Source organism: Lycorma delicatula, chromosome 6, assembly GCF_047948215.1.
Source record: "Lycorma delicatula isolate Av1 chromosome 6, ASM4794821v1, whole genome shotgun sequence".
Lineage (NCBI taxonomy): Eukaryota > Metazoa > Arthropoda > Insecta > Hemiptera > Fulgoridae > Lycorma > Lycorma delicatula.
Window position 1 is genome coordinate 100,026,308 of NC_134460.1, and position 20,822 is coordinate 100,047,129.

A 20,822-nucleotide genomic window follows, 5' to 3' on the forward strand; every position below is an offset into this window, starting at 1 on the left:
ACATAGCGTGCCACTGTTGAACATGCAATGACAAGTCATTTTTTATTGTATTTCTGGCTGTTTCAGATAAAAAACTATCATCAAGTAACTTAAGGTAGTTCTTTATCTTACTATTAAAACAAAAAAAACTTCACAGCAAAAAAAAATTACACTGGCATGTTGGGTCAGTTTACAACTGAAATGACAGCAGTGAAAGGGTTAATGCAACATGAATCATGATGTAATCTCATCCATAACTGAAACATATTCTATATTTCAACAGAAATTTTTTTATGGTGGCACAACAACTTTATTGTTAATATTGTCGTTTATTATGAATTTAATTCATGAGAAATGGATTCACAATATTGTAAAACAAATACTTTATACTTTAATAATCTAAAGAATAAAATTACAGAGCACTTTACATTAATTTGATAAACTTAAATTTATTTAACCGCCTTACTTGTTTTGTTTCCACTGGTTATAAACATTAAGGAATGTTAAATGGTCTGATTCAGGTACTTGAAATTTCTCTCTAACAGAATCTGCTTCTTCCTCCCTGCCTTTCGGACGATAAAATATGCTAGGTACTGATAACATTGACACTGGAAAATAGATTACTGTGTTTAAAATTATTAGCCACAAAAGTTATACAGATAAGAAATCTTAAATACAAGAAAAAGATCTGTAAAACATAATAAAATAGTTACAACTCACTTTAGAAAGTGAATTATTATTACTGAAGTAAAAACCTTACTTCATCATACTTATCCAGAGAAATCTTAATAAAACATAAAAAAACTCATTTTTTTTATTATTATTATTTTTTGATAAGCTTTTCACTCTGTAGTGTCTTATGTGGACCACTGGATAGGAAACTGAGACCCAAGTTGTCTACACGCAGCCACTTCAACTACATACAAGGATTTATTCTAAAAAAATTTGTCATCTTCAGCAAGGAATACCCATTCACATATTTATGCACAGAACCAACAATAGAGAAAAAATAATACGGAAAAAAAGTGTTTTTATTAAAAAATAATTGCTATAAGGCGGTTGATTCCTTCTAATTGGGGTATAACAATCCAGAGAATGTCTAACACCAGCAACTAAACTATACCAATAACATGAGTATTTAAATCAATTAAGTACACGGAAATTACAAATCAATTAAGTTAATAGTATCAATTAAACTGATATATCCTTTCTGAAAAACATATTCAGAAGACTCCCTCTAACTCCAAAAACATCTTAACAGTTTCATAATCATCAACTAACACACTGAACAGTCTCCTCATTAAAAACTAAACATTCACTGATGAGTTCTTCCTGGATTAAAAAAAAATTGCAGATAAAAATTAAACAGACAATTTTTATATAGTATTGACATTACTAAATAAAACTTCATCTTGTGATGGATGACTGGAAAAAATTCAATTTTTCAAGTGAAATTGTAAAAATAAATGTTGAAAAACTGAGAGAGAGAAAATGTATAAAGTATTAAAAGACAACATACTTTAAACAATGACTCCTAAACATTTATAAAAATCAGAGAGTTTATGCCTTAACATACAATGAAAAAATGGTAATTATATAGCACACTGTATCCATTTCTTTTGCAATTTTAACTTGGTTGTGGGGGAGGGTTAGAGACTACCCAAAAGGTACTTTAGCCATTAGGCATTTCTTGCAACCACTGATCAGTAGACAATGCCCTGACTTAGTTCTCAAGCAGCCCATACTAGAAGATGATTCTTTAGGCACCTTCAGTATAAGACAATCTACCAGGATCAGATTTCCACATACAAAACTAATAATGGGGAAGAAGGGATCACAGATAAGGAAATGAGGTGGATGGTGACAAAAGATAATTTAATACCATGGTATTTTACAGTATATAAGTTTATACAGATTTTCATTTGTTAGAAAAATCCTTACTAATCATCTATAATGATGAATCATGTTCTATAAAATGAAAGTGTCATTTTGCGATTATTTTTATGAGTTGCTCTCTTGTAAAATTTACATAGGTGAAAAAAAAATGATTAACTGAAATTGCTCAGATCAATTCTATGAATATTCATCATTTAGCTTCCTTGCATGTAGTCTGCATTTTTTAAAAGATAAAAGAAAATATACAGTTTAGTGGTGTAAATAAAAACTATTTGGCCATGAGGTTTAGATATTATCATTATTACAGTTTAATAAATGTTTCACTTCAAGTAGCTTTTGCAAAAACCTTTTCTGAAATTTTTAACGACTACTTATTTTTCTAAACAAAGAAAAAATTTTAATGTTTATTAGTTGTTAAAAATGTTTTATCTTATGGAGATGAAATATTAAAATGTTAAGACATAAAATACTTTTTTCTTAACAGTTTTTAAACTGTTGAGAAACATCTCTGTAAACTGCATCTTTACTATTTTCCTTAAACTGTTTCTCTCCAGATGCAATAATTTTACATTTAATTTAAATAAATGAAACAGAATAAATTTAAATAAAGAATAAAAAAATTACTAAAAACATACAAATAGTACGCATTTTTAGTAAAATGTCATTTTTATAACATATTCTTTCTATTATTTACCTATAATTAAAATATCAGCTGTACAGCCCATCTGAGCAGAAACTATTAACATTTGGCACTGCGGAGGATCTAGTGGGAATTCAGCCATTTGTCTGCCAAGTGGAGTCAAAGTGCCAGTATGATCAAGTGCTCCAAGAATCCATAATTGATATAATGAATTCAATATATTATCCTGAAATAACAATAAAAGCAGCATAGCATCAGTTTATCTATAAGTTAGTTTTCAATACTTAAATAAAACCATGCGTCTTTTTTGTAGGTGATAATTCAACACATAAGCTTGAAGCTTGTGCACTGAAATATTTTCACTTAAATTTTACAGTCCAAGAATATCATGCCTTATCAGGATGGCATTTTTCAATACAAGCTATTGAAACTTAGATTGCAATCCTTTTAGATAAGTGTTCCAATAACAACTTCTGTCAAAATCAGTTTTTAGGTCGAATATGACAGAACATTAGGTTATCATGTTATGTTTACAGTGATTTTTCTTATTCAGTGACAATTTTCACTGCCTCCTCATCATACATTACCAGTGTCTACAGTCAAATATTTAAATATGGTACATAAATTAATATTACATACTGAAATTTCTGAATCCTTACATAGAGTATTGCTAAACATAAAGTTTTTTCTCCTACATTGTAATGGAGAAAAGAAAATTCTAGAATCCATACTGGTCAAGATTTTCACTAGATAGCAAATAGTAAAGATATATCAAATAGCAGTTTTATGGGGAAATCATATTCTATCTCAGTACTTCTACTTTTGGTTAAATTTGATATCTTGAATGTTGAAAAGAAAATTCTCATACCTTAAACTGATAATTATGACAACTTGTTCTGAATCTAATTCCAAACTATCAACTTTCTGGAAATTCTAAAGGTTTTACTTATTTATTTTTACTTCCTTGTATGAAGTAAAGGAAGTATTGTTTTGAGATTTCAACAGAAATATCCATTTTTACTAGTTTCAGTGTGACATCTGTATGTACATATATATGTACGTATATATGTACGTACATACGTACCTCACATAACTCAAAAACAATTAGCCATAGTATGTTGAAATTTTGAATTTAGGACTGTTGTAACATCTAGTTGTGCACCTCCCCTTTAATAAAGGAGGAATGGTTCAGTAGATTGCATTGCAATCTACTGAACCAAAAGTGTCCAAAAAAGCCCAAAATCCAAAAAATTGGATTTTGGACTTTTTCTTAACTGCAGTAATAAGCCCTCACTCAATGAGAGCTTTTCAATGATACATCATAAGTGGTACTTATTTTCATTAGTTCCAGAGTTATAGCCAAATAAAATTTTAATTACTGAAATATTTGGATCTATAAGGGGAAGGCACATCGGTTCGAATCAGACTCATCTCTTTTTTTCTTTTTTTAACTTTTTTTTAAATTAAATATATTGATTTATTAATAATTATTGACACAAAATTGTAAAAAAATGTCAAAAAATAAATTCTAAAAATTTTTTTAAAACATCAGAAGTTATTAGTGAAATAAAATGTTATGTACTTTTAAAAAATGTGTATATGTAATTTAATAGGCATTATTACATATGTATATATGTATTAGATTTGGTGAAACATCTTATTATTTAATATTAACTGAAAATTATAATTTAAAATCGTATTATTTTTTTAATTTTCTAGTTTAATTTCTGTTTAATTTTATTCAATTATTCTGGAATTTCTGTTTAATTTTATCTACATTAAAGTTAACTACAGTGACTTAGAAGCAGACCCTCACAAGAACAACATATACACTGAGACACACATACCCAATCTTTAATAAATAGCAAAAAATTCTTATCTTTTAGTTCATTATTCCTCTGATATTGTCGAACAATGTTCTCCCTAACTTGGAGTTAATCATCATTTCATTTATTTGTTTTTTGTTGCCAATAATTTAATTACTCTTTGGTTTAATATAATTCTTCTGATCTTAATTTTTGTGTACACGTTCTCTGGTCTTCAAATTTTCTCTCAATTTATATTCATCATCCTTTCTTAATCTTTTTATTCTTTCCTTGGTCTTAACATTTTCTTCCTCTTCATATCCATCTTCTTTTTGGTTTTTTAGATACATTTCTTCATGTTATTTTTATTTTTCAAGGTAGTCATGTAGTATCCATATCAGATTTTTTTATTTTCTGAAGTAAGGTAGCTTAGAAAAATTAAATCTTATTTTGAAAAGTATTTTATTATTAAGCCCTACTGCAATACCCACCATATGCAACCTGTAAACAGGTATTTAAAATGAGAACTTACCAGGCTCTAGCTTACTTAAATGAATAACAAGTTCAATATATAAAATAACTATGATACATTTCTTAGAAAAATTTAACAAATTTAAACTTCTATAATTTCAAATCATTCTAAGAACTGGGATTTCCTTTTCTTAATGAGCAATGTTTTGCTGATGTTACCAGCAATGTTACTGCTGCTAACATTTTTCAAACAAACAGATGGATTTTCATATCAGTATGAAGCAGCTATTCCAACTTCCTACTCACTGTCCAACTTCAAATGTTATTATCAAACTATTTTCTTTCTATCACTCTGTCTATGCTCAATATGTTCTCACAATTTTTTAGTGATAAGCAAACATTACAAACATTATTAATAACCCCCTTATCATGATCCTAATAGGAACTCTTGCACTAGTCATAAACTTGTGATTTTTATTGCTGTTTCCCCATATGTTTTTTAAAGCAACATTAATGTCTCTGATGATGATTTTTAAGCATTTGACACTTGTATGCTACTTAATAGATATTTTAATTGTAACTAAGTCACACGCATAGTAAATAAACACAGCTGTTGTTATTGTTGAAGAAGAAACAAGAAAATAGCACAACTGTATTGTGATATCACGGTTATTGAAAACTTATGAAATAATAATTTCCTTCTCAAGATTGCTGTTTCAAAATGACAGTCCCAAATCTCAATTCTGAGAACTAGTAAATGATTCATATTAGTATTGTAAATAATTTTTAAAGAAATTAATAATAATATTAACTCATTCACCTGTGGAGGAGGGTCCATAAAATGAAATTGTAGAAGATCTTGCACACCAAGTGACTTCAATAACAGAACTGTATTTGCCAAATTCGTTCTTTGGATTTCTGGTACAGTTGTAATAAGAAGCTCTTCTTTATACTGTCTTTCTGTATATAACCTAAAGAACATAAATAAATATATTATTTTTAATTATCGCAAAATACTTTAATTATAAATTCAAATGATAAATTAACACACTTGCATTAATCACAGGAAGAACCATTTATAAAATATACATTCATGTAAGCTTTAATTACCCTTTAAAAGCTAATCAAAAAAAAAGTTGGAATTTGTTTACTAGAAACACTACGTTTATTTATTCCTCATAAACAATGCAAACAACAAAACATGATGACTTTTTTTTTTAAATTATTTTAATCTAAACTAAATGTGATGATTTAAAAATGTATTAACGATAAACATACACAACACTATTACTAATTACAATTGCAAACACCCTGAATGTAGCTCTATTAACATTTTACAAATATGTATATTGCAAACAAAAAATTGCATGAATCTAAAAAGAAATAAAAAAAAAGAAAAAAGGAAGACAGAAAATATTTTTAAAAAAACACTGTCAATTATGTCAAAGGTATTATGAAAAGAGAAAAGTGGAATTGCCTCTTAAACAGCCCAACTAAGGGAACCTGAAAATTTATATAATGGAAGAAAAAACTGATAATGACCTAGTTACCTTTTACTTCTAACAGTTAAGCAATTCATTTTCTTTAATATTTCTATTTTCTAAAAATGCACATCGCTGTTATATATCCAAATTGTACAAATAGCAAAATTTGTTTTAAATTGTTTTAATATATTCATATTAGTATTGGACAAAAAATTTATTGATCAATTGGTAATTAAAAAAATTACCTACAAAACTATATAAAAAAATAAAACAAAATGAAAAATAAATGCATGTAAACAAAATTAAAATAAACAAATATAATCTAAACATCATTTTAAAATTCTTAAATAAATAATTAACAAAGACAAAAAAACTTTTTTCCAGAAATCGTAAACAAAAATCTACACATTCACTCTATTGCAATTTGAACTTAAGCAATATGACTAATAGATACCAGTTTATTCTTTGTAACAGACAAAACTTACTTCCTACAATTTTCTTATTAATTTGTTATTTACAATGAACACTATGCTTAAAATTATGAACTAATTGTTATAATTTCACAAATTCATTTTTAATACATATGTAAAATACCTGAAACACTGACCGGGCCCAGTTCGCCCAGCTCTTCCAGACCTTTGATTTGCATTAGCTTGACTTATAGGATAAATCTGTAAAGCATCCATACCAATTCTTGGATTATATACTTTCAATTTACAATAACCAGAATCAACCACAAACATTATACCATCAACTGAAATAAAAAGAAATCAAATAAAAAGATTAATAATAATAAACTATAACAGTAAAGTCAAATATTATTTATTAAAATAAGTAATAAGAATGAATATTAAATCAAAAAAATATGCACCAGAACTTCTATTATGACTTAAAACTTTTATGGTATTATAGATCAATTTTGATATTAAAAAAAAACAACACAATATTATAATGTATTCAGTGGGTAAAACATACAAATTTTAAGAAAAAAAAACTTATAAACAATTTCAGTATAAATAGTATAGCAACACACTTGTACTATTTTTATAGCATTAATCTAAACCTTAATTCGCATAATAATACACACCTCCAATCCTACCAATAGTTAACAGTACATTACCGGTTAATGAAGTTTCAGCAATATTTGTTGCAACAACACATTTTCTTAAACCATCAGGAGATCTCTGAAAAATTTTAGCTTGAAGATCAGAAGGTAGCTGAGAATAAATGGGCAAAATTGATAATTGAGGTGCATTATCAATTTCTCCAAGTCTTTCAGCCAAAACTTCACAAGTCACTTCAATATCCTCTTGACCAGGCATAAATATTAATATGTCTCCTGAAAATGTACATAAATGTTAATAAAAATAGCATAAAACACATTCAGCACCAAACAATGCAGAATACATATTAATAATAAAACAATTTTGGGAAATTTGTCTGTTTTAAGACTACTAAACAAATGATCAATTTCAATAAAACTTGCACTTCAATTTGGTCTTGATTCCATTTCAAAATTAGGTTATATTGTATAACCCAAAATTACACAGGGTGTCCATAACTCTTGGTCAGAAAGTATTTTGCAATTTTCTTACTTCAATGTTATTTTAGTAACAAAAAAAAAAAAAAAAAAAAAAAAAATTAATAAGGATTAAATTTAATCTTCAAAAAATTTTAAATAACTTTTATTTAAAATAGTTTTTGACATTTCAGTCTTTTTGTTCCCACTTGTTTTTATGCAAATTGTAGAACGTATATAAAAAAAAACAGCTGTAATGATATGTCAACATATCTTGATATCTTTAAATACAAATAGAATAAATAAAATAACTATTATGAAGAGGAGACAGAAAGCCAAATGATTTCAGATTATTTTAAATTAGAGGAGGGAGAGAAAAATTAGGATAAGATAGAAGGCCTGGTTTTACCCAGTAAGTACAACAGCTCCTACTTAATTTCCTCTCCAGGGGTTGTACACAAAAAGCTAGAATCCTTAGGACTGCTCCACAAGCTCACAGGGTTCCCACTGAACCTTAATAAAGAAGTGGCTATCTGCCAGGTTCTACAAATGCCAGAGAAGTTGGTGGGTATTCATCCTCCTGTGGCAATCATCCAAAGAAAAAGGAATGAAGGGTAAACGAATAATTACATGGAATTAAAGGAAGGAAATGATCAACTCAAGGGAAGACTCCACTGATAACGATAGAACAAGGTAGTTTGCAGTCTAGCCCACCCTATGATATCTGATAGTGGGACTCTCTAGACTGACAATGGCTAAAGAGGCTTTAAGAATGCTAAGTAATATTTTCAAAATGTTTAAGCTTTTTGCAAGAGTTGAAAGTACCTAGTGTCACAATAGAACTGAAATTCTGTACAGAATAGGATAAAAATTTGTTACTTGAGTAACTTACTCAAGAAAAATATTCTTGTGAATCAAACACATTCCATGTGTCATTATTTATTTAATAAAAACACGATTTATTTTCTTTTTACTTAATTCCAATTTTTAACAATTTTTTAGGACCTTCAAGTGATTCACTTTAATCTTTTAATAATGAATGGTACAGTTTGCTATTATTATTGCCATTAAAAGGTTCCAAGAGCAAGCAGTAAAATTACATTTAATGTTGTTTACTGTGGTAAGGTGTACAGACCAGTTTATTAAATGTGGTCTCAGCCATTGGCATTTTATCCTAACTTTACACTTTGCAAATTACAGACTACTATTACTACACTCTGATCACTTAGTGTTGCAAAGCCATTAGTCTTCTGATGATTTCATTAAAATATATTTTAAATTATAATTCTTAAAACATTTCATACACCGTACACAACAAAGTGCTGAATTTTTAGCCATATCGAATCTAGTAATTAAAACTTCAAATTATTAAAGATAATACTAGCAGTACAAAATACATCTTGTAAGAACATAACTTGCACTTTCTTCATTTCTATTTTATTTTATTTATATAAATATGTAATAAGTAAATAAACCCTATGCAATTCAAAACAATACATCTACTGAAGGATACTTTAATTTTGAATAAAATCATATGTGACAAATAATTTTTGTTATATTTATTTACAAAGAATAGTATTCCAGAAAATTAGCAAGGTTAATTAAACACATTAATCTTATCTACCTTCTGTTGGCTGCAAATGTATTTGTAAAGCTTGTTTAACAGAAGCATCTACATAATCTTCGACAGGATTTTTACTAAAAAAAAGTTCCACGGGAAATGTTCGCCCAGGTATTGTAAATGTTGGAACATTACCAAAAAATGTTGAAAATTTTCCTGCATCCATTGTAGCTGAAGTAACAATTAATTTTAGATCATGTCTACGAGCTACAACCTACATGAAAAAAGGAAAACAAGCTGTATAAAAGAACATTTAGTCACTAACAATAACTGTATGTTTTAATTAACAAAGATTTTCAGTTTGATTTTTGGGTTGAACATGACATTTTATCATCTCTGAATATTTAATAACATAACACCAATCTAAATTGTCATTTATGTATTACCCTTTAAACATAATCACTTAAGTATTGAGTTTAAAAACAGCATATTTATTAACTCCAATGTACAATCTCTTATATATTTTTCAATAGCACTAACCTCTACACAAAATAATAAAACACTAATATAATGTTATCCATCCGAAAAGAAAATGCTTATCATTTTAGAAAACTGAATCAGACAGACAATATATGTGTAATAGTAAATAAGCAGAGCTTACTGTTAAGTTTATTATTATAAATAGGTATCATTCGTGTAGTCACTTTTTTATTTATTTATAATTCTAAAGAGTTCATAAATTTCTGAAGCACAAACATGCATGGACACACATATACAGAATTATATATAGTCTAGAGTACATTTAGAATTATCAAGGAACTACATTCTCATGGTTTTATAACACATAATAATGATTCAGATTACTTCTAAACTGAAGCAAAGTATCCAGTTTGAAAAAAGAGCAGTTATAAATAATATTGTCTGAGGACAATCCATTAAAGAAAATAAATGGTAATAGGATGTCAAATCTATTAGAATTGCAATTTGTAAATAATATATATATATAAATATATATAAGCAGAGTAGAAGAATAACATATGAAGATCAGCAGCACAATTTTGCAAAATGAGACTATGAATGATCAACAAATCAAAACTTTTATATTCAATATATGGTTACAAAACAAAATAACAAATTAATGCAATTAATGTGTTTCAAGATCAAATTAATGAAAAATATACCTCACGAAGTAATCCAAATAAAACATCAGTACTCAGAGATCTTTCATGAGCTTCATCCATGATTATGGCACTGTAGTTATCCAAATCTGATTCACGCAATGATTCTCTCAATAGAATACCATCAGTCATGTATTTAATAACAGTTTTCTAAAAGAAAGAAATACATGCAATTACAATCTAGTTATCATTTTTATTATTTTTGTAACACATTTTAATACTACAGTTAGGATGAACATCCAAACAGCTATAAATCAAATAATACTTTTTAATAAGTGCATCCAATCCTACAAATCCCAACAAATCTTATAAAATTCACTGGATGATTATCCAGTGAATTTCTCTAAATCATGAAGTTATTAAAACTTGAGTAGTATCACTAAGCAATTTTTAATGATGATTGGTAGTATCACTTATTATCCCTCAAATTTTATGCAGATAATCTTAGAAAGATCAGTCCAACCAATTTAAAAAAAAAAAATAATATCTTTTCAATATTTCTTAACATTAATCAAAATAGAAACATAAATTATGAAAAACTAACCTCTGACGTGCAGTCTTCAAAACGTATGGCATACCCAACTGTATCTCCAAGTCTAGTACCCATTTCATCTGAAACACGTTTTGCAACAGACATAGCAGCAACTCGACGAGGTTGTGTACAACCAATCATGCCATATTTACTGTATCCATCTTCATGTAAATACTGTGTTAACTGAGTTGTTTTTCCACTTCCAGTTTCTCCAATTATAATTACTATGTTGTTTTCTCTCACAACATTTAAAAGCTAAAAAATAAATAATCAATTAGCATTCTTCAAAAATAATTGGCACTAATTTAATAAATCTTTAAGAAAAATTCTTTTAATTTGCAAAAACTTTTCACTCTCAAGTTATATTGAAATTGTTCAGAGATCTTTAAAAATTACTTTTTCATATGCAGCCAATTCCCTTAGCAGAGATCTTCTGGATTTGTTAAAGTATGTAGTTTTGTTATAACCTAGCATGTCTTAGAAACATTAGGAAATGCTTTGGTAAGGAATTTAATCATATAATCAATTTAAATTGTGTTTTTTCATTTAATATGTGGTGTTTGTCAAATTCAGTGAGTTTGTAAATTTAATACAGTTTAAATGTGTTTAATTCTTGATTTTTTATATCTTGTGTAAAGGTTTATGATACAGTAATGTCTATAAATGTCCCCTGTTTCAATAGCCCATCTGCAAAAGTTTATTATACTACATCTGTTCTTTTTTTTGCTAGTGAATGTGCATCCAGTTTTCCCAATGTAATATTAGTTCAATTATTACAGTTCAATTTACACCTCTTAGATTGCTATGTTTGTCAGTGATTGTTTTGTTAGTTTACTTTATGATATTTTATATTACATTATTAGTTTTAAAAGTGAGCCAAACTAGTTCACTTCCACTAAAACTGGTTGTTAGTTTACCACTATAATACCTTTGTATTATATTGTAATACACCTTTACAAAAGATGCTGCCAATTTTGTATGATTATTCAGAAATAAATATCAGTAATGTTGATAGTTGGAAGAACAGTTTCAATGTAATTTAAAAGTGAGTGAGTTCCAATAATTTTCAAGTATTATCACCATATCATTAGGCTGTTTAACAAAAATAATTAGCCAAATCAAATAGATTCATTTCTTTAATGATAAAAAATAAAATAATTTTTATATTTCAAATAATAAAATTAGTATTAAAAAAAAACAGTATAAAAACAACTGTTCTTTACCTCCTGTCTAACAGCAAATACTGGAAGATATTGCCTTTGTTCTAAAATGGTTTTTTTCTTAGCAAATTCACTTGAAGCTTCGGGCATGCCTTTCATATGTTCAGCAAATTTCTGATCAGTCTTATAATCTGTTTCACCATCAGCATTAATTTTCTCATCCTGTTATAACAATTTTTTATACATTTTTTTTTTATTATTACAAAAATATTTTCTTAACTTATAACTTCACAATGTTATAACAAAAAAAACAAACTGTTATAAGCTCCACAATAGGGTTAATAAAATATTTAATCATTTTAAAATGACTGACAAAATTAAATTTTATGACTAATCTGAACACATAATATTATTACAGAATTCTAAGTAGTGCAAATTTTTTGAACATATTTTAATTTTTTTTTTATTTACCACACTCACTTTATACATTTAAAATAATTTTGGTTCACTTGCTTGAGAAAAATGGAACTACCATCTGCCATTCTGATTTTATCAAATTATCAGATAATATACAACTCACTCAACTGAGATAATCATTTTATTAATTTAAAATACGTTTTAAATTTTATATTTCATTTCTCAAAAATATTTAAATTACAAGGAATGTTTTTTTTTTAGGTAATGACCATTTCACGAATTTATATTTTCTTTAGAGACAGAAGTCCTTGTATATAATGTTTATTTGTATCAGTGGTCATACGTTAGCAACAGCAGTCCAGTTGTATTTCCATTAGTAGTCGCACATAACCTAACTGAAATTGTATGCGTAACTGATTATAGGAAGGTTAAAAAAATTATGCCGTTTGTTTTGAGAAGGCATGATGTATATGACAAAGAATGTAGCAGTCACCTATTTCTGATTAAAAAATAATTTTCTGGAAAAGATTTGCAAAATCAAATGATTTACAGTATCAAAATAATAAGATGAACATTCAAAAATGTTATATATCAAATAATAATTTATCAAATTGAATTTCCAAACATTTTGCCTTCAGTGATTTTAAAAAATTCACAAGAAACCTTGGTTACAGACAGTCATAAGCCAGGTGGATGCCAAAAACATTGACAAATAGATAAAAGAAAAACATTTTAACCAGTTTAAAAATTTTTGTAGGGCTGCCAAAATAAAGGAAATTAACTTCTTAACTACATGGTGATGAGGGATAAGGCTTGGATTTCATCCATAATGTTAAAACAAATCAACAATCATTGTACATAATTATCAGTAAATAGTTCAATTCATCATCCCAAGGTCCAAAAGGTTTAAGCGAGAAGTCAGACAGAAAGCATATAGACACTGTGTTTGGGAAAACAAATGATATTAATTGTTGACTTCCTTGATCATGGAAACACTGTAAAAGCTGATACTTCTAAAAGAAAACTTCCAAATGCTATTAAAACAAAAGATCCATGTCTTTTGAGACAGTAAGCTATAAAATGGGATTTTGTTCAAATCTTGAATGCTGACCACACTATACAACAAAAATGATTCAAGAATTAAAGCAACTTTATAGGGAAATCTTTGAATATACACTATCCTGATAGTGGATATTACAGTGATACCTACAGACCTGACCTTGGACCTAGTGATTATCTTTTTCTTTATTTTAAACATAACTTAGGTTTACAAACAACAAAGAACTGAGATATGAAGCAAGTAAATGGTTTAAATTACTAGCTGGAAAATTTTTTTAATATGTAATTATAAAGCAAGTAGAATAATCTATTTACTAAAATTTACGGTGAAAAATTTATTTTATTGAACGCTGAGTATGAGGAAAAACAATAAATATACGAAAGTTTACTTTAATGTAATAACTTTTTTCTTTGTCATACTTATAATTTTTACATAAAAAGGTATTTATTTACTTAACAAACATCCCTAACATTTTAACTCAGGTACAAATAGAATAGTTTCAGATTTTCTATCATAAGGCAAAATTTAAACAAAAAGTGTATACTTAATTAAAGAGAAGAGACAATAATCAATCAGTTTCAAAATCATTAAACATCAATGAAACAGATACAGATGAGCTTTACTCTTCAAAATGGATTAAAGTTAATTAAAATGGATTATTAAAATTTGAAATAAAACACACTAGAAATCTATACTATAAAATTGATTATTCTTAGTTTATATTTTCATAATGAGGGCAATAAAGGTGTATTTTATTAGACGTTATTCGAAGATCAGTTACTATTTTGAATTTAAAAATCTATCACTTCTAAAATAACATAAAACATTTACAACAAAACATCTACTTTTTATTACGGGAGGGAACACTACAAAAATAATATAAGGAATACTAACTAAATTATGAGTTATTGAAATTAACAACTTAACTAACCTTTTCATCCTTCTTTTCAATTCCCATTATGTTACCAATTGAAGTTCCAGCTAATTCCCAATGCTTTTTTTGAGCCTTTCTTCTTTCCTTTTGTTCACGAAATACTCTAACCAGAGCTGAACCTTTCCTTGCAACCATTGCCATATCAGATGATGGATCCTGTAAATTTATATTAATTTTATTTTAATAAAAAAAATTAAAAAAATGTAAAACATAAATAATGAACCCCTGGTTTTAACATGTTCAGTTATAAATCTGGTCCTAGTCACTTCTAAAATGTCAAATAACAAAATCTCTTTGTAGGAAGCTACATATGTAAATACATATGTATAGTGCTACTTTGTGTAGCTACATATTTAAATACAGTATCTGAAATATACTATTTAAGTATGGCATATAGGCTTATTATGAAAATATTACTCAGAATTTTGTTTTTGGTAGTAGTATATCCGTGGCTTGAAATAATGCAATTTAATTTGTACAATGCAACTTTTACCACAAATGTTATTTTTGTGATAAATAGTTAATTAGTTCCAAGCAGAAGATAGGATCCAAAAGTCTGAGATGAAGTTTAAAAAAATAAGAAATATTAAGCTTGACTAGGACAAAAAGCTTATAAATGAAAGGCACTGGTAACACCAATCTGTCAAAAAGATTGGCACTAAATTACACTTTGGAATGATAGACATAATACACAAACTCTTAAACAACTGTATGTTTTTCAACATAAAATATTATAGAAAATAATAATGAAGGTAAAGAAACATAATAGTACAAACATAATTACAAATACTGTCTTCACATGACAAAGGTGTATCAATTTGAATCCAATATTTATTTAGCTAACATAGCAGAACTATCAATGGGCACTAACTTAACTCTTTACCAGAGCTAAATTACTGTTTTAAACAGAAATATTTTTAACAATTTTTTTCAAATTAATTAGTTATTTGACTATCTTTTAGTAATAATAATGTTAGTTATACTAGATTACAGTTTATTACCACAAAAACCTGTATAACTACAATAATACTTCTTATTCACAGTAAAAAAAAAAAAAAAAAAAAAAAATGGTACCTTGACAGGTATAACAGGTTCTGGTTGTTTTGTAAATACTATGCGCCCATCAAGAAATGGTGGTACAATATTATGAACTAAGAGATGAACTCTAGCTTCATTTTCCTCATCAAAGTCTTCATCAACATCAACAGATTGTACGACTCCACTTGTTAACATTCTATTGCGTTCCCATAATTCATTATCCTAAAAAGAAATTAAAAACTATTAACAGTAACAATGATAATAATAATATGTATCCATTTTTAAGTCACAAATAAGTTAAAAGTAGAAAAGTCATATTGAGCTAAACCTATAACCAAGTGAAAATACACATATATGCATATTGGTCATAGATTAGAATAGGTAAACTGACTAAATTACCCTCACAAAGCCTTCCCTCTGCGTTTAAATAATCTCCTTCCTTTTTCCATCCCTTTCCTTATCATTGCTCCTTTTCTGTGAATAGGTACTACAAATATGGATCAACTTCGTTAAAGTCATACCGGTCCCTGGATTCAGCTGTGGTGCTATAATGTCAGTCTCTAATAGCTGGAAAAAAGTAAATTCTTTATTGGGGCTAGACTGGTGGCAACTCTACATGTATAACTGTCTGCAGACTCAGTTCCCATCAGGGTTTTCACAGAATGTCAACTAAGGACTGGAGTACTTAATGGACAGAACAAGATCTTCAAAATGTCCTATAGTCTACCTAAATATAAGTAGATGTTTGAAAATATGGTACAGCTTGGGTGAAAATCATATTCTTTTTAAAATTATTATTATTCTGGAAGTATTAATACTTCCAGGATGATAATTAATATTACTTCCAGGAAGGATTAATATTAATTATATTAACTAAACATTTCATATCTGTCTAAACTATAGTTCTAAACTAAACTAATCTCCTTTATCCAATATTATTATCTCCTGTAACACTAAAAATAGCTTAAAAGTATGATTAGGTCTACAAAAAAGATCAGTATGATAAATTTTACAAAATGATATTAAACTATATTTTACATATATATATATATGTCATTAGAGATGACAAGACAACAATAAATGTTATACAAGATATAAGATAATATAATGATATCGAGTAATTTTGATAAAAAATCACAAGTCACTTTCCTACCCCAGTTTAATATAAAAACAAATTGATGTACCCATTATAAGCATTTTTAAAATGAATGAGATTACTATTAAAAAAAATGGAAAATTACCTTATTTATTTGTCGCTGCTGTGCAGACATGCGTTTCTTTTTTCTCTGTTCAAGCTGAAGCTCTTTTTTACGCGCATATTCTTCACTAACATTTGAAAATGGATTATGGGTTTCATCAACACCTTCATCCATACCATACCATTCTCTATCCAGACGCATTTGTTCAGCTTCCCATAATTCTTTGTCTGCTTCACTTATTCCCCAAGCAACTTCATTTTCTAAAAACAAAAGTATTAGATATTACAGGTTTGATAAATAATAAGGAAAAAAGACAATTTTGCTGAAAAAACAACATTATTTTTCTGAAAAACTTTTATTTAAATGATTTAATTAAAAAATATTTACAGTAGTCTTTTAATTTTCTTTTTTTGGAAAAAATCAGAAATTTTTTCTGGGTTTGAATTTCTAGCCATTTTCTTGCCGCACCATCACACCAATGTTTAATTAACATTACATCAGCGAATGTCGAATAATTGCTTTGTTTGACAAACCATAATGACAGGACAAAAACAACTGACTGTTAAAAACAAATATTGTTAAAAACTGTAAAAATACTTTGGTCCATTGGTTGCAGTAAGGCTTGTAACATGGGTGGAAAAAAATTCACATAAATATCATCACTTACTAAATTTTGTGGATGCACTGCAGCATCATCAACAAGTAAAACTGCTTTTTTTGGTAAATCTTTATTAGCTAAAAACCTTTAAATACTGGACACTAATTTTTCATTAAACCATTCTCAATCATACAACATCCACCCGTTTTTTTGATTTGTGTAATTCACTCAAGTGCATTTTTTTGAAATATTTTATATTGCTCAAGGATTTTCTAATTTTCCAATACACATTAATGGGAAACAAAAATTTCTCAAAGTATTACTGCATGCTTACATCATTAACTAATTTTTTACTCTACGTGCAAGCGATTTCTTGGGCAATAACTTATATTTTAGTTCGGATTCATCGGTATAAAAACATTGGTCTCATGTATAACCCTCTGTTATTTTTTTAAAATAATTTTAAAAAGTTCAGTTGCATTTTTATTAGCCAATAACTGCTCACCACAAATGTTTAATTGATGAATTCCACATCTGGTTTTCCACCTACCCAACCATCCCAAACTGGCCATAAAGTTCACACATTCATCACCAAACATTTCTCCTAACATCCTCGCCTTTTCCTCAACCATAATGCTAGATAGTCCATTTTCCCTATTCCGTTAGAACCACAAAAAGACAGATTCATTTAGTTTTTCATATTCCAATGGTTTCATTGTTGTCCTCTTTGATGTTTTAAATTATATTGCTCGAATCTGTCCAAACATTTAATCCAGTGTGAAGCCATGGAAATATGTATGATTCAAACACCGAAATCACTGCTATATTATGTAAAATATAACAATTCTTAGTTTCCAATTTTTTTCAATGGTTATAACTATGCATTTACATTTATACAACATTATTGTTAAATTTTACTCCATTCTACCAACAAAAATTACCACAGAAACAAGTCATGTTTTACTTGTAAGTATATACAGTGACACCATAGACATTCATTCACAATATAGGACTGGACTCCTTGCAATAGAAATGATGTAATACCATATTCAGGAAGTGACTTGCTCTGTTATTTCAATAAATCCTGCCTGAAGTAAAGTAATGTTTAGGCTTCTGATTAGAAAAATAGTTTTTCTTCACAGCAGGCCTACTTTACTGCATTTTGATTTTGTTTCATTCTGTGGTTTTTATTAAATTATTTAATGCATCTCTTTTTAAATACAAAAATGCAGTAAGGATTATTTAAATATATTGATGTTTTATATCCTCCTCTATGAATCATGAGACCTTGCCGTTGGTGAGGGGGCTTGAGTGCTCAGGGATACAGAGTAGCTGGACCGAAGGTGCAACCATATCGGAGAGGTATCTGTTGAGAGCCAGACTAAGGAATGATTCCTGAAAGAGGGCAGCAGCTCTTTCAGTAGTTGTTAGGGGCGTGAGTCAGGACGACTTAAACGGCCGTATCAACATCACTCAGTCCTCTGAGTACTGCGCAGCTGAAAGCAATGGAAAACTACAGCTGCTTTTTTTTCCAAGAAAATGTGGCTCTCTGCATTTTCACATAGCAATAATGGAGGCGCCTTCCTTGGTAAAATATTCCGGAGGTAAAATAGTCCCCCGTTCGGATCTCCGGGTGGGGACTACTAAGGAAGGGGACACCAGAAAATTAAAAAATAACATTCTACGAGTCGGAGCGTGAAATGTTAGAAGCTTGAAAAAGGTTGGTAGGCTAGAAAATTTAAAAAGGGAAATGGGTAGGACAAATGTGGATATAGTAGGAATTAGTGAGGTTCGGTGGGAAGAGGAAGGCGACTTTTGGTCAGGTGATTTTAGAGTAATTAACTCAGCGTCAAATAATGGGCAGGCAGGAGTAGGTTTCGTGATGAACAAGAAGATAGGGAGGAGAGTGGAGTATTTCAAAACGCATAGCGATAGAATCATTGTAATAAGGATAAAATCAAAACCTAAACCGACAACGATTGTTAACGTCTATATGCCTACAAGCGCCCATGATGATGATGAGGTACAGTGTGTATACGAAGAGATTGATGAAGCAATTAAACACGTAAAAGGAGATGAAAATTTAATAATAGTTGGAGATTGGAATGCAAGCATTGGAAAAGGCAAGGAAGGAAATATATTGGGTGAATACAGGCTGGGCAAAAGGAATGAAAGAGGGGACCGACTTATAGAGTTTTGCACGAAGTATAATTTAGTAATTGCCAACACCCAATTTAATAATCATAATAGAAGAATATACACTTGGAAAAAGCCAGGCGATACTGGAAGGTATCAGATAGATTATATCATGGTTAAGCAAAGATTTAGAAATCAACTCGTTGACTGCAAAACCTACCCTGGAGCAGACATTGATAGCGACCATAATGTGGTGATAATGAAATGTAGATTGGGGTTTAAAAACCTGAAGAAAAGGTGTCAGATGAATCGGTGGAATTTAGAGAAGCTTGAGGAAGAGGAGGTAAAGAAGATTTTTGAGGAGGACATCGCAAGAGGTCTGAGTAAAAAAGATAAGGTAGAAAATGTAGAAGAAGAATGGGAGAATGTTAAAAAGGAAATTCTTAAATCAGCAGAAGCAAACTTAGGCGGAATAAAGAGAACCGGTAGAAAACCTTGGGTTTCAGACGATATATTGCAGCTGATGGATGAACGTAGAAAATATAAGAATGCTAGTGATGAAGAACGTAAAAGGAACTATCGGAAATTAAGAAATGCTATAAACAGGAAGTGCAAACTGGTGAAAGAATAGTGGATTAAAGAAAAGTGTTCAGAAGTGGAAAGAGAAATGAACATTGGTAAAATAGACGGAGCATACAGGAAAGTTAAGGAAAATTTTGGGGTACATAAATTAAAATCTAATAATGTGTTAAACAAAGATGGTACACCAATATATAATACGAAAGGTAAAGTCGATAGATGGGTGGAATATATTGAAGAGTTATACGGAGGAAATGAATTAGAAAATGGTGTTATAGAGGAAGAAGAGGAAGTTGAGGAGGATGAAATGGGAGAAACAATACTGAGATCTGCATTTAAGAGAGCATTAAAAGATTTAAATGGCAGAAAGGCTCCTGGAATAGACGGAATACCTGTAGAATTACTGCGCAGTGCAGGTGAGGAAGCGATTGATAGATTATACAAACTGGTGTGTAATATTTATGAAAATGGGGAATTTCCATCAGACTTCAAAAAAAGTGTTATAGTTATGATACCAAAGAAAGCAGGGGCAGAAAAATGTGAAGAATACAGAACAATTAGTTTAACTAGTCATGCATCAAAAATCTTAACTAGAATTTTATACAGAAGAATTGAGAGGAGAGTGGAAGAAGTGTT

At 28.8% G+C, this 20,822-nt stretch overlaps 1 protein-coding gene across 2 annotated transcripts in view; it reads right to left on the minus strand.

The window, feature by feature from the left end:
• Positions 1-20,822, minus strand: part of Prp16 (ATP-dependent RNA helicase l(1)G0007) — a 52,829-nt gene that overhangs the window by 7,219 nt on the left and 24,788 nt on the right. For both annotated transcript variants that reach the window (XM_075368195.1, XM_075368197.1), the window contains exons 7-18: positions 16,916-17,133; positions 15,711-15,896; positions 14,634-14,792; positions 12,289-12,447; positions 11,078-11,320; positions 10,537-10,683; positions 9,419-9,629; positions 7,396-7,614; positions 6,870-7,029; positions 5,612-5,762; positions 2,570-2,741; positions 446-587 (exon numbers count right to left, since the gene is read on the minus strand). In XM_075368195.1, the coding sequence (XP_075224310.1) occupies positions 446-587; positions 2,570-2,741; positions 5,612-5,762; positions 6,870-7,029; positions 7,396-7,614; positions 9,419-9,629; positions 10,537-10,683; positions 11,078-11,320; positions 12,289-12,447; positions 14,634-14,792; positions 15,711-15,896; positions 16,916-17,133 (2,167 nt within the window). The remainder of the gene's footprint in view (positions 1-445; positions 588-2,569; positions 2,742-5,611; positions 5,763-6,869; positions 7,030-7,395; positions 7,615-9,418; positions 9,630-10,536; positions 10,684-11,077; positions 11,321-12,288; positions 12,448-14,633; positions 14,793-15,710; positions 15,897-16,915; positions 17,134-20,822) is intronic.